General features: G+C 35.0%; 1 protein-coding gene across 1 annotated transcript; it reads left to right on the top strand.

The window, feature by feature from the left end:
* Positions 1 to 10,959: 10,959 nt before the first annotated feature.
* Positions 10,960 to 13,067, top strand: YUC8 (Flavin-binding monooxygenase family protein). Its single transcript, XM_021950385.2, has 3 exons — positions 10,960 to 11,813; positions 11,914 to 12,285; positions 12,538 to 13,067. The coding sequence occupies exons 1-3, from the start codon at positions 11,142 to 11,144 to the stop codon at positions 12,763 to 12,765; spliced, it is 1,272 nt and encodes a 423-aa protein (XP_021806077.2). The 5' UTR covers positions 10,960 to 11,141; the 3' UTR covers positions 12,766 to 13,067.
* Positions 13,068 to 13,258: the final 191 nt, after the last annotated feature.

The following is a 13,258-nucleotide window of genomic DNA, read 5'->3' as shown; positions in this document are numbered from 1 at the left end:
GATTCTGGGCAGTTTCTGCAGTGTATGGACAATTTTATGCAATTCCTAACTTTTCCTTTTTTTGGCTCGGAAAAAATATTACATCCCAATTCCATTTAGTTGCAAAACCAAATTCTATGGTGGAATTTTTACTGATTGTCACAATGGGTACCATAACATGTTTGCTACTGTATTTGCAATCCATGGCATATCGATCACGCAATATATAAACAATAATTGAATCAAGGGAAGATAAATTATGCAAGGCACCATTGCATCCAAGATCGATGTAAGCAGACCTCGTAATTGCTTGATGAGAGAGAAACATAGTTGTATGTATACAACCGCTTAAACCTAAGAGGGTGACGTGATGAGAGAGAGATAATTGTATAGAACCAGTTAAACCTAAGAGTTACTCGATTTCCGCATATATCAACAAAATCCAAGACTAGTCCTTGTAGCCTCTTTGAGGAGCTAATTAACATGCAATAAAAAGCCATCTTCGGCATCACTATCTTCGACTCCATTATTTCTTTTCCCCATCTCTTCACCTGTTTCTTTCTTTACCCTAATCCAAGTCAAATCCATGGGAAATCAAGAAAGAAAAAAACAAGTTGATAAAATATCTAATTTTGGCAACATTGACTTGCTAAAACAATAAATGTACGCGGACATGTCCTTGAAAATCAAAGCAAAGATTGATTTTGAAATGGAAACATAAATTCTTGTGTTCTTCCTCGCCATGAGGCTTTCACATGGCACTGACCAAACAACTTCACCTAATTCACAAGGGCCATCTTCACCATGCCCTTCTCAATCACAAGAAAGTCCTCATTTTCCTCCCTAGCCTCTGGACCATCTTCCCCAAAGGACCCCTACTGGACCACGCTACACACACACACACACATATATATATATATATATACACATTTCAAACCAGTACAACTGTAAATCCAAATAAAATTCATTGATTTTGGGGGTCCAATTTGGCCCTCCATCTGTACAGCTTGCAAAACTTAGTCTAATTGGAGCAGATTGGACACAAATTGAGAGGATTGTGAGTTTTGGATTGGATGTCAACAGGGTTCATGTGGGTTAAGCTTCATCTGACTCATCCAATTTAACACTCTCTGGTATTTGGTCCTTGGTAATTTGGTCCCCTCAACATTTCTCTATCTAATCTCTCCTCCTTCTGCCACTTGGAAATTGGACAAAAACCACAACATCATGTTAAGTATGCAACCAAATCCTATCTGGTATTGGTGGGTCCATTTCTTTGGCATTTATACACATGGTTCAAACCATCTTACGGCAGATAGTCTAACATGTTATGTTGTCAAATTATTAAAGTAAATCATTTATGTAGTCGAATCATATTTGAATGTCGGCCCAGAAAACATTAGGGCAGTGATCCGTGATTAGGGGCTGTCTACTATCTAATTGACATCATAAATCTTGTTCAAGCCCAATAAAATACAAACAAATAAGCATAATTTGCAAGTTTTTGCACCCTATACCCCAATCTTCCTACAAAGTCAAGTACTCCTTAAATCCTTTGACTCTACAATAATACAGATTTCATTGTCTGAATCAAACAAAAAAACTAGGTAGCCGACGTGATCGTTGTCATGAAATTCGCAATCATGAATAATGTACTCTAAATTTGTCCTACTTGGGGATGAAGATGAATTGATGATGTAGACCTAATGAGAGAAGTCCGAGTGAGTCATCGCTTTCCTTATCGCACATATGGCACATCAAATGCATCCAACTTGAAAACTCTCTTCACAGATCGTCCCTTTGATACGTTCTTATCATATTTGTTTCAAGTTTGTGGTCTGCATTGGAAGTGCTTTGAATAAGGGTAGCCATTCTTATAATGAAGACCACCCACATTTCAAATTAATGCCCCCTCATTTTATAAGTTGGCTCAATATATACCCCAACCGTTGGATTGGTGGATTACCACTTCATGTGGTTATATTTAACTTGGACGTAAAACTACAGTTGGAACGGAAAATTCAAGTAAATGCTATTGTGAGTCGCTCATGCATATGCATATACGAACGAATACTACTAATTACTAATTGATTTGAACTTTATAATAAATTTCATCACTACTTATAATTAGCAATCATTTATGCGTAAGTGACTGACTCACAGAAGTAAAAATAGAGCATAATATATATTTAGTTGTACATGTTTTGCACCTTAAGGAGGAGCATGCTACTATTAGCGAAGCCATTAACAAAAGAAGCCAAAGATGCCAACTGTCGTCCTATTTGATGAAGAATCTGACAGCTGACAAACCGCTATTTGGACAATTGTCAATCAACTGCAGAGCGATCAAGGTTTTAAGCAGGAAATGCTTTTGTTAGTAGCAGTTGTTGTTACAAAAAGCACTTGTTTAATTTCCCGATTAAGAAATAATGGTTTCCCACCAGAAGAAATTAGCAATAATCATATGGATTATGGAGATTATTATTAGCTGGTCAAAAGAAAAAAAATGAAAGGGTTTTGTAGGTGATGGGGTGGCCGACTGTTTGCACATGTCATTTGACTAATTTCTCACTAACGGTCTCATTAAAGTTATAATCGGCTGTTCCATGTGGTCTCATGTGTTTGAAAGAATCCAGATCTCTTTCCTTTCTATCTGGTCAAACCCTTCTCCATTCATGACGTAATATATGGTAATCTAATCTCTAATTATCTCCTAATTATCCCGTTTAAGGTCACGTTCAGGTTTTGCTTTGGTAAACCTTGGTGATCATGTTCTTAATTGAAGTCCTAGGCTGGTTGTTGATCAGAAATATTATTTTTATATTTTTATAATACGGTTGCAGTTATTGTAGTTATGAAATTAGTTAACACAAGCAGTGAGCTTAAATGATTTTGTTCAAACCAGAATCAAGAAGGTATAATCGCCGACTTATTCCCCACTGCATTTAATTTGCATTCTTTTATTATTATTATTACTATTTGGAAACAACAACAAAAATGCTATTTATTTTTACAACATTTCCCTCAAAAAAATTTCCCATTCAATATAAATCAGTGAAAAAAATAACAAAAATAACATAATTATATTGCTCTCTAATTTTTCATCAAGAATTGAGTGGAAGATAAATAAATAAAAAGATTGGTGGTTGCAAAGTTTGGTTAGCACAAATATTAAACAAATGGTTGACTTTCTCCACATAAAACCCAAGTGACTCAACCCTCTAATTTTTGGTTTTCTTTTTCTTTTTCTTAAAAAAAAAACACTATATTCCCTCGTAAAGTTTTGACTTTCCAAATGGGGAAATCCATCGGGTCATAACCCATTAAATATGGTTTATAACTAAGATGGGTCACATCACATGGATATTGAATTAGTGTGGCTCTCAATGACACAAGCCACTAAACTAATTATAAACATTTAATTTTGGACGGCCAAGATCATCCCATAGCGACGATCATACTCAATATATATATATATATATATATATTGCAATTTCTATAGTTGCAACCAAAACCAAACGTCGAGACCGGCCTTAGATAATGCCTGATGACATGTGGAGCTGTGCATGTTAATATTGAAGCATGAAATGAAACATCCATAAAAAATAAATAAATAAATAAACAAATAATTTTTTTAAATTAGTTTCTTCTCTACATTCTGCTCTGATCTACAGTAGCTAGGTTTTCGAGGACAAATGTGAAGGATGCATTATATATATATGTGAATTATTGGGTCCTTGCAGCTTTGGAAGGAGAGGGGAGCATGAGGACAGCGTCAATGGAGGTTGACGTGTATATGTGCATGAATCTCATTGCACCTAAAACACCCACGTAGCGAAATTATTATATTTCTTGCTGGGCACGTAGACATGTTCTTGAAGTTCCAACGGCAAACTTGGTTTTCTCGAGAAACCTTGAGATTCTGACAGAAGATATAAGTTTAAAATTCTTGGAACTAGAGTGATGAAGAATGTGTCCCAAGAGGAGCCCTGCCTTTGTCGCATCTCCTCTTTTGATTAGTGATACTAAAAATATAAAGAAGAAATGCACAATGCAACGGGAATATGGAAGTTTTTCACGTCTCAGAAATGAGCTAAAATATATGCATTTTCATCGAGAAAATTATGATCGACCAAAATCGAAATTAAAATCAAACCCAATACTTCATGATTTTAACCCTAATTGATTAGATGATGATTTTATAGTAAGCATGAATTAGTCAAATCATAGTGTCATATATTAAGATAATAATCATGACAATTAAGTACCACAATGTGGGAATGATATATTAACTTAACTATATTACTATTATGACCTAATTTGTTAATTATTTGATTCATTTCAAAAACCATGTGACATGTACATATAGAACTTGGTTGGATAACCTAGAAAAACACATTCAAACACCTCATTAAGAATTACCACATGTTTCACCTCTAATCCCATTTTTTTAATCAAAACCTCACCTGAACTCACTCTCTCACTCACTAGAACTTGGGAAACTAAATCTATGTGTGGATTTTGATGGGGTTTTTGGTATAATTACAACGGAAGGGGGCGGCACCTAGGATTAAGAGAAGGCTCGAATAGAAAATTCACATAAAATTTGAACATAAATTCATATAAAAATATGAAAGTCCAATGCCACATGCAGTGCTTTGGTTGAGCCAGGTGCAATGATCCTAGCTAGCATGGTATTTGGATGACTAATTAGGGAGATAACTTGAGACTTAATTCAAACTGTTTTACCGACCTCATCAACCGAATATATAATATCTATATATTTTAGGAATTAAATTTATATTTAAATGGAGGAATGAGAATTTTTTATTTTTCTTTTGGGGTTTGGTATTTTTTATTTATCTAAATTTTATTGATATGTGAAGAAACAATGAGATCACACACCGGAATTTATGAGGTCAGCCACTTTCAAGCGATCAATAATGATTTAATTTAAAGAAATATTCAGTCCATGTTCTCGACCATGTGATTAACACAAGGCTGATTATTGGGGAGCTGGGATCCTTACTGGGTGATCACTATTTTGATCAGCGTAATCCTGAGTTTAGGGCCATTCTAATTATATTTTATAACAACTTTTTATATTTGGGTTTCTTTAATTATCAAATTTGGGAGCCACATCACATGCTACACTCTACTAAGTTAACATCGTTACAAATGTTTTCGTCTTTTTTTATTAAAAGGTATTTTTACAATGATCTAAATAGTTAAGAACGTGTTTTAGGATTCTAAAAAGGCGAAAATGCCTAATAAGGTCCCGTTTGATGCACGAAAAGAAATTGATGAAAAAAACTTATAACTGAGATATACCACGTATACGTACAAAAAAGAGAGGAATAATTGGAAGTTTAAGTACCTTCTTAACTATGACTTTTCTTGTGATTAGAGACAATTACATTTATGAGGAGGCTTAAATTGCAAAATTTATAAAAAAAAATCATTGGTAAACTTTTTAGTTTTTTTTTTTGGGTTTATTTGCCCGGCCATGTTGCACAAAAAGGAACCATTAATTATTTAAAGTTAACTTTGACTGACAACATGCAATTTCATGTAAAATAACTACCCTTTGCAATTTTTTTTTTCAAGAAAAAAAAAAAGTTGACCGAATAGAATGTCATGAAGTTTAGCCTTGACCAAAACCCTAAACAAAACTTAAGTGGTATCTTAGTGCTAATCATATCATGACTAAGATTTTATGTTGGAATATATATCTAGAAGAAATCCAACCACATGCGAAATATATTCCTCCTATAATTAATTTAATGTAATTTTGGTATATTGCTTGTATTTAGTGAGCCACATGAAACAAAACATAAGGAGGTTTTGAAACGAAGATCTTTCAAATCTTTCAAAGGTTTTTATGTGTATATATAAATTAATAAAAGATTTTCTTTTGTTTTTGTTTTATTCTTTGAAAATTTTAATTAAGTTTGTGGTGCATGTCATGTGAGGCAATTTGATGCATATCTCTAGCCAATTAACCCTAACCGTTGGATGAGAAATCATTAGTAGGATGGATTTGGAGCCGTTGATTTGTGAGGTAGGCAAGGTATTATTCTCCTTACGTTTGTTTTAATGATTGGTTAGTCGCCAACTCGATTATTTTTGTTGTTGTTGCCAAACAATAATGAGATGGAGCTTTTAAAAAAAGTTGTAATGAAATGAACATGTATAGAAAGAGGGAGAAACATATACTATAATCAACCTATTGTAATCTTTTTGTGTCCTTTTCTTAATCATGGATTGGACCTACTCCTACATTTTAAATTTATCATATATTCCCTTTCCTACCAAATTGAAATTCTATATATAATCCGTTGCTTCTGGTTGACCAAGAAAGTAGTGTAAAGACATGTTCTCAGACTATGTAGAAGATGATGAGGAGAAAAGAAAAAGGACCGTTATAATCTTATTTAAAGAAATTTGTGCGTATTAATTCTCTTCAGATCAATTCAACTTGTTATTGCGTTTGGTTACTGAAAAATTTGTATTCATAATCGACACTTTAGTTGCTTTGTACTTGTTTTTGTTAATTTTATCACAAAAATACTATCGTTTTTATTTTATTTTTCAAACACATCGTATATATGTAATCTCTCTTCATTTTTATCCGTCGCTCTTATAAATATTAATAAAAACAACATAAGAGCATCTAGATTATTGGAGTGAAGATTATTATCAGTTTGTTTTTAAATTTGCTCTACTTTCTAGATGTGTGTATGTGGAAGTGATGAGGCAACCTCGATCTCTAACATTTACCCTTAGCCAATTAATCTGTTTTGCATGTTAAATTTATGTAGCGGCTACCTATATAATCCAAAACGTATCATGCCCACCACTTGTGGCACCGCCATTCCCATCCCCCAAGATATATATAGAGTTAACTTTCTGCTTGGTGAGAAGAATTCAGTTGGCAACTGAGCTTCTAGCAAGGCTAGCTAGCATATATATAAACAACAACAACTAGGAAAGCCAGTGATATCCTAATGATTTTCGCTTTTCTTGGAAGTGCTTTTCCTTACGCGTGCGTGACTGAAACTCATTATCGTTATTAAAAAAAACAAAACTACTTTTCCATAATTAATTAATTAATCAACACTTAAAAAGATGAATATTCTTCCCAATACACAATGTTAATTAAACGAGCTTGCTTGCTTGCTTCTTAGGAAGTCCCCGCCGACCAGAGAGAACTAAAAGCATGCATGCATACATCGATGAAAGAAAGCCCTCTGGGATCTTGCCATGAAAGAAGAGAAAAAGAAAAGAGAAGCTAGAAAACAATAAACCCCCATCCTAAAAGTGGAAAGCATCCCTAATAAGAATATGAGCCACCACGCTGGCAGACTGGCAGTGGAGCATTGCAAGGCTGGTAGAATATACAAGCCATAGGTATAACAAAAAAACACATATCCCTATCATATCATGCATGGGATATCATATATATCCCTACACAAAATCATGTATATTTACACTCATTCTCTCTCATATATATCTTAATATCTATCACCTTTGTATGTTGCATTTGGAGCTTTGTATTTTGGATACTATTTGGCTCCTTATATGTAAGAAGTCGTTTACAAATCAGTGTGATATATATGCACAAATAATTCACTAAAATTACAAACGAAAAAGCTTATATATTTTGTGATTTATCTGCAAGAAAGAATAGCCTTACAAGTAAGAAGCTAAAGATTTCTTTCTTACAAACCAATCTAACATATATATGCAAAAATAACTCAATAATATTACAAGATTATGTATACATGTCCGATTGTGATTTATTTGCCAAAAAAAGAGAAGAAAGAAGACTCAATTACATGTAAAAAGCTAAGTTTTTTTTGGTTTTTTGTTTTTAAATACCATCCCATATATTGGATTTTGAGGTAGCAAAAAGACTTGTGTGAAACGGCCCGGCCAATCACAATATACCAAGTAAAAAAAATTATCTTACTTGACATACTATGATTAATCGAAAATAATAAAACAATACTATCTCTCCCTCCATTAAAGTGTTTCTCTAGAGGTAAAGCGAGCATGCAAAGCAGCTATTCAGATATTGTTGATGGTGATGATGAAGATACTCATTTCAAAACCAATTTAATATGTAAATTCTCAGAAGTGCCAAGCTTATATATCCAAAACCTTTCATGAAAAGGAGAGACTCTCATGGAATTCAAGGCTTCATGCACATGCTTCCCTCTCCTCTTCCCATGAATATATATCTTTTCATACTCAGAGCTACAAGTGGGGGTGGTGGGTGGCTGTGGGGCAGACCCATGATTTTCCAACTCAAAACTAGCCACAAAGTTGTACTTTGACAGGCCCTAGCTAACCCATTTCGCACAAGTTATAAGGTTATTATACAAAACCCTAAAAGGCAAACCTAGGTTTAATCACCGCCATAATCAACTTCTTTAGAAAAGCTCTAAGAATTCACTTTCTAGCTTTAGCCAGGGGACGCGTGTCAACATGGGGTCTATTCAATCAATTGATACCGAAAGTAGAACATGAAATGAATTTCCCAGCCTACCCCGTACCATGAACAAGCCTCTAGGTTTTATCAAATAACATAGTAAAATGTAGCTACTAGATTCATGCGATCTTTAAGGCTAGCTGGCTAGAACATCGAAGTTCATTTTATTTGGCAAGCATTGGATTTAATTTCCCAAAGGCGTTAGAGAAAGTAACTATTTTTTTATAAGATAGGTGTGAGTGCGCTTTCTACCTATAAAAGTAGGTTACAACTCAATTTTTTAAACTAATTGGTGGGAAGGTTTCACCGGTATAAGGTAGTAGAGTCATCAAACTAAGTATGTAGGTCTTGTTTGTCAGAGAGGACTAAATTAGACTATAGATTAGCAAAATGCACGTGCAATCAAAGCATAATATAAGTTTTAGTCATCAACCTCTTACAGATAGTCTCTATTCTTCCTATAAGTTAGGTAACATATCCATAGATAATATATTATCCTTGAATGCACATGAAATATAGACATTTTACTAATCTAGTCTAGTCTAGTCTAATCCTCCCTATCTAATAAGCCCTAAATATATAATTTCAAAACTTATAAAAAATAAAAATAAAAACCAATATGGTATGATATGCAAACATCTTATTCTCAAATTGTATGCATTGCTAGTGAAAGCAAGCCTTTTCATTTGTATTTAACATATATATGCAATAAACAATAGTTATTTTTCAAGCATTTTTAGCTTAGATGTTTTGATATAACCAAGTGCAAAAGAAAATCCCAAAATTAGGGTCTCTTCTTTTTTTGGTTGTAACGATACAAAGCAACGTAGAAATGGAAGTTAATGAACAAGGAAAATAAATCAAGTAGAAGTTAGAGAGCAACGAATGTGTTACGACATTTTTTATTTATTTAATTACAATGTCATTCATGATATATTTGAATTCAGAATCTTCTCTTATAAAGTAAAAATTGAATGTCACTAAAACAAATGATCATTAAAATATAAGCGTCATGATAAATTTCGTATAATAAATTAGTTAATAATACTTGAGCCATAAACTACTTCCCAACTTTTGATTACTAGCTAATTGACGTGACAATTTATTTTTTTGAATAAATAAATAAAAGGGTGTACTCAAACATGAACAAATGAAAACAACGATATCATCACTTACTTCATCAGTAAAAGAAAAAGAAAAAGCCAACGGAATCTAATCTAGTGAAAAAAGGACTTTAATAATTTTAGGTTTGAATTCCCATGATACCTTCGTAGTGTATTTGGGAGAAACTCCTTTCTCCATTGTAGTTTAAACTAACATTTGTCGTTTGTATTTAAAAAGAAAAAGTTAAGCAAATAATATCATAGAGCATAGCTAACAAATGAGTTGGACAAATGTGGGGTCAGGGAAGGCGCTATCTTGGTGTGGAGGAGGCTGTTGGCGGGATGGGCTTTGTGGGCCGAACACAGCTTTACAGTCGCGATCCTTGACTGAAAAAGAAAAAAAAAAAAAAGGAAAAAAAAGAGTCGCGATCCCAATGCACGGAAACTTGGAGGAGCGAAGGGGGGTGAGCCCCCAACAGCAAGTTGGCTTCTCCACTCCATGTGGGCATGCCTCCCAGTCAGCATCCTGCCACGTAGGCATGACTTCTTAAGATTTTTTTCTTCTTTTCATTTTTCAATTTTTTTATAAAAAAATTGTGGGTCAAATTAGATCAGTTGAGGATGACATGTCCCTTTCCCAACATCCTCTCTCTCACAATTTTGTGTATATATACGATGAATTATGAATAAATACTCACAATTGCATTATTTTGATATCTATAATTCCAATTTTATTTTAATGTGACTCATCTAGAATTCGAAGACTTTTGCATGGTTGAATTTAAATGGAGAATGTGATTGATATCATATTGATTTGTGATACTAATCTTCTTAATTATATAAAGGATACTACTTGCCTCCTTATCCGTAAGGAAATACTCATCCTTCCTGCAAATCACAATTTGACACATATGCAAAAATAATTCATAAAAAACACAGAAAGAAAAACTTCTACACACATATCACACTGCTATTAACATGAATATATAAGCTCGCTCTTACTTGATAAGGAATGAAGTATTTTCCTTATATAAATGCATGCCTCCTTCGGTGATTGAAGCATATTCCTACCCCTCACTTTTTTCACACACAACAACAATCAATTCCTCCAAAAAAAAAAAAAAAAAAAAAAAGAGGGCTTCATCTTGATGAAAACTTTCCAATAAAATAATTGCAAAAAATAAGATCTAATAATATAATGGTGAGAAAATATTGTGTGATTATTAAAAAAAAAACAAAAAACACAAAAGGCAGCCCAAAGCTTATGATTTGGAAGTCTCTCAAGCGCATTTAACTCCCCACACTCCTATCACATGCACCTCTCTCATCTATTTAAGCACCCTCTCCCCCTCCAAACCAAACTCACTCTATTCTCTCAACAAAGTTCCTCATTTGCAAACACTTCAAAAAACATCAACAACCAAAACCTTCTCATAGATCTTTGATCTATTGCAACAACAATCACTTCCAAAACAATCCCAAATTGTTTTGTGCTTCAATCCCATTACTCTCCCACACACAAAAAAAAACTCACACTTTTAAAGTCTACTTCTTTGATCATCAACATGGAGAACGTGTTTCGTCTAGTGGATAATAAAGATTTCTTCGCTCGCCGTTGTATCATGGTCAATGGCCCGGTCATAGTTGGGGCCGGACCATCAGGACTAGCAACCGCGGCTTGCCTCAGAGACCAAGGAGTGCCCTTTGTGGTGCTTGAAAGAGCTGAATGCATAGCATCCCTATGGCAAAAACGCACCTATGATAGGCTTAAGCTTCACCTTCCCAAGGCATTTTGCCAACTCCCCAAGCTTCCATTCCCTGAAGACTTCCCTGAGTACCCAACAAAGAAACAATTCATTGACTACCTTGAATCATACGCCAAACACTTCGAGATCAACCCAAAGTTCAATTCTTGCGTCCAGTCTGCAAGGTACGATGAGACAAGCGGTTTCTGGCGGGTGAAGACCGTTACCTCAACCCAGTCGACCCGGTCCGAGGTGGAGTACATTTGCAGGTGGCTCATAGTGGCCACCGGCGAAAATGCAGAGTGTGTCGTGCCGGAATTCGATGGCTTGTCGGAGTTTGGAGGCAAAGTTGTGCACGCTTGTGAGTACAAGTCTGGAGAAAGTTTCAGAGGAAAGAAAGTTCTTGTTGTTGGCTGTGGAAATTCAGGCATGGAACTCTCTCTTGACCTCTGCAACCACAATGCCTTGCCATCAATCGTGGTTAGAAGCTCGGTAAGTGTTTGATAAAATACAACTTTTTAGCTCATTTCCTTTGATGGGTTTTAATCTTTTATGGGGTTCTAATAAGTTTTGCTCTGTCTTTGCTGTACAGGTTCATGTCTTGCCTAGAGAAATGTTCGGAAAATCGACATTCGAATTGGCAGTTCTGTTGCTAAAATGGCTGCCCATTTGGTTGACTGACAAGCTCCTCTTACTGTTCTCATGGTTGATCTTAGGAAGCATTGAGAAATATGGACTGAACAGGCCTTCTGTGGGACCAATGGAGCTCAAGAACATGGAGGGGAAGACCCCTGTTTTGGACATTGGAGCGCTGGATAAAATTAAGTCTGGTGGTATTAAAGTGGTTCCTGGAATCAAGAGGTTCTCAAGTGGCCAAGTTGAGCTTGTCAATGGCGAAAGGCTTGATATTGATTCAGTTGTTCTAGCTACTGGCTACCGCAGCAATGTCCCTTCTTGGCTTCAGGTAAGAACATGTTACAAAATGAAAATCTTCTGTTACTTCTGGAGAAAAGCCTTCCCTACAACCGCTGTATACAGACGGACTCTCACGTACTTGTCACCTGACCTGTTATTGTACGTACTTGTCACCTGACCTGTTATTGTGAGAGGTGCACTGTATACACCGGTTGTATAAGCGATTAAAAATGTATTGTATAGAATATTGTTTGCTATTTTTGTTTAGAGTCTAATCTATTTTTTTCTATTATGTTAACAGGAAGGTGATTTCTTCTCCAAGAATGGATTCCCAAAGCAGCCATTCCCACATGGCTGGAAAGGAAATGCTGGGCTCTATGCAGTTGGGTTCACAAGGAGAGGGCTCTCTGGTGCATCATCTGATGCCATGAGAATTGCACAAGATATTGGCAAGGTCTGGAAAGGAGAAACCAAGCAGATAAAAAAGAGAACCACAGCTTGCCATAGAAGATGCATTTCCCAGTTCTAAATATGCCCATTCATTCAGATTGACCATCCATTGACTTCAGTGTTTAGTTGGGGTTAATTAACTCATGGTGTAAAAAAATAAAAAAAAACAAAAAAAAAAACTGAAAAGCAAAAAAATACTGTATATGCAAAGGAAAGAAACAAACAGATAGCACAGAGACAGAGCCCTCTCCAAAGGCCCAAGTTTTGAAAATGTTTGGGCATTTTGCAACCTGAGGATGATGAGGCTTCTTCTTCTTCTTTTATTTTTTCTGAAGTTCCATACAGGTTTTTTTTTGTATCATATTAATCCAATGAACAAGTTAAGTGACAGGGTTTCCAATTCAATTTCGGTTTTATTATCCTCGCAAACCGCCCGACTAACCCTTCTATCCGACGTACCAACAACTTTTCACAAAAGCCCGATTAATTTACTTCAAAGATCAAAAAATCCCCATTTAGCACATACTCTTTAAATATAATTAAGAATCTCCATGGTTTAAGTTCAAAGTAAA

This window comes from Prunus avium, chromosome 8 (assembly GCF_965620075.1).
Source record: "Prunus avium chromosome 8, drPruAviu1.hap1.1, whole genome shotgun sequence".
Classification (NCBI taxonomy): Eukaryota; Viridiplantae; Streptophyta; class Magnoliopsida; order Rosales; family Rosaceae; genus Prunus; species Prunus avium.
This window is presented reverse-complemented; position numbering and strand designations above follow the sequence as displayed.

Bases quoted from the DNA above. Each gene is read 5' to 3' on its own strand.
- YUC8 (XM_021950385.2), top strand. From the start codon at position 11,142: ATGGAGAACGTGTTTCGTCTAGTGGATAATAAAGATTTCTTCGCTCGC. The intron at 11,814-11,913 runs GTAAGTGTTTGA...TTTGCTGTACAG, and splicing joins CAATCGTGGTTAGAAGCTCG to GTTCATGTCTTGCCTAGAGA. The intron at 12,286-12,537 runs GTAAGAACATGT...TTATGTTAACAG, and splicing joins ATGTCCCTTCTTGGCTTCAG to GAAGGTGATTTCTTCTCCAA.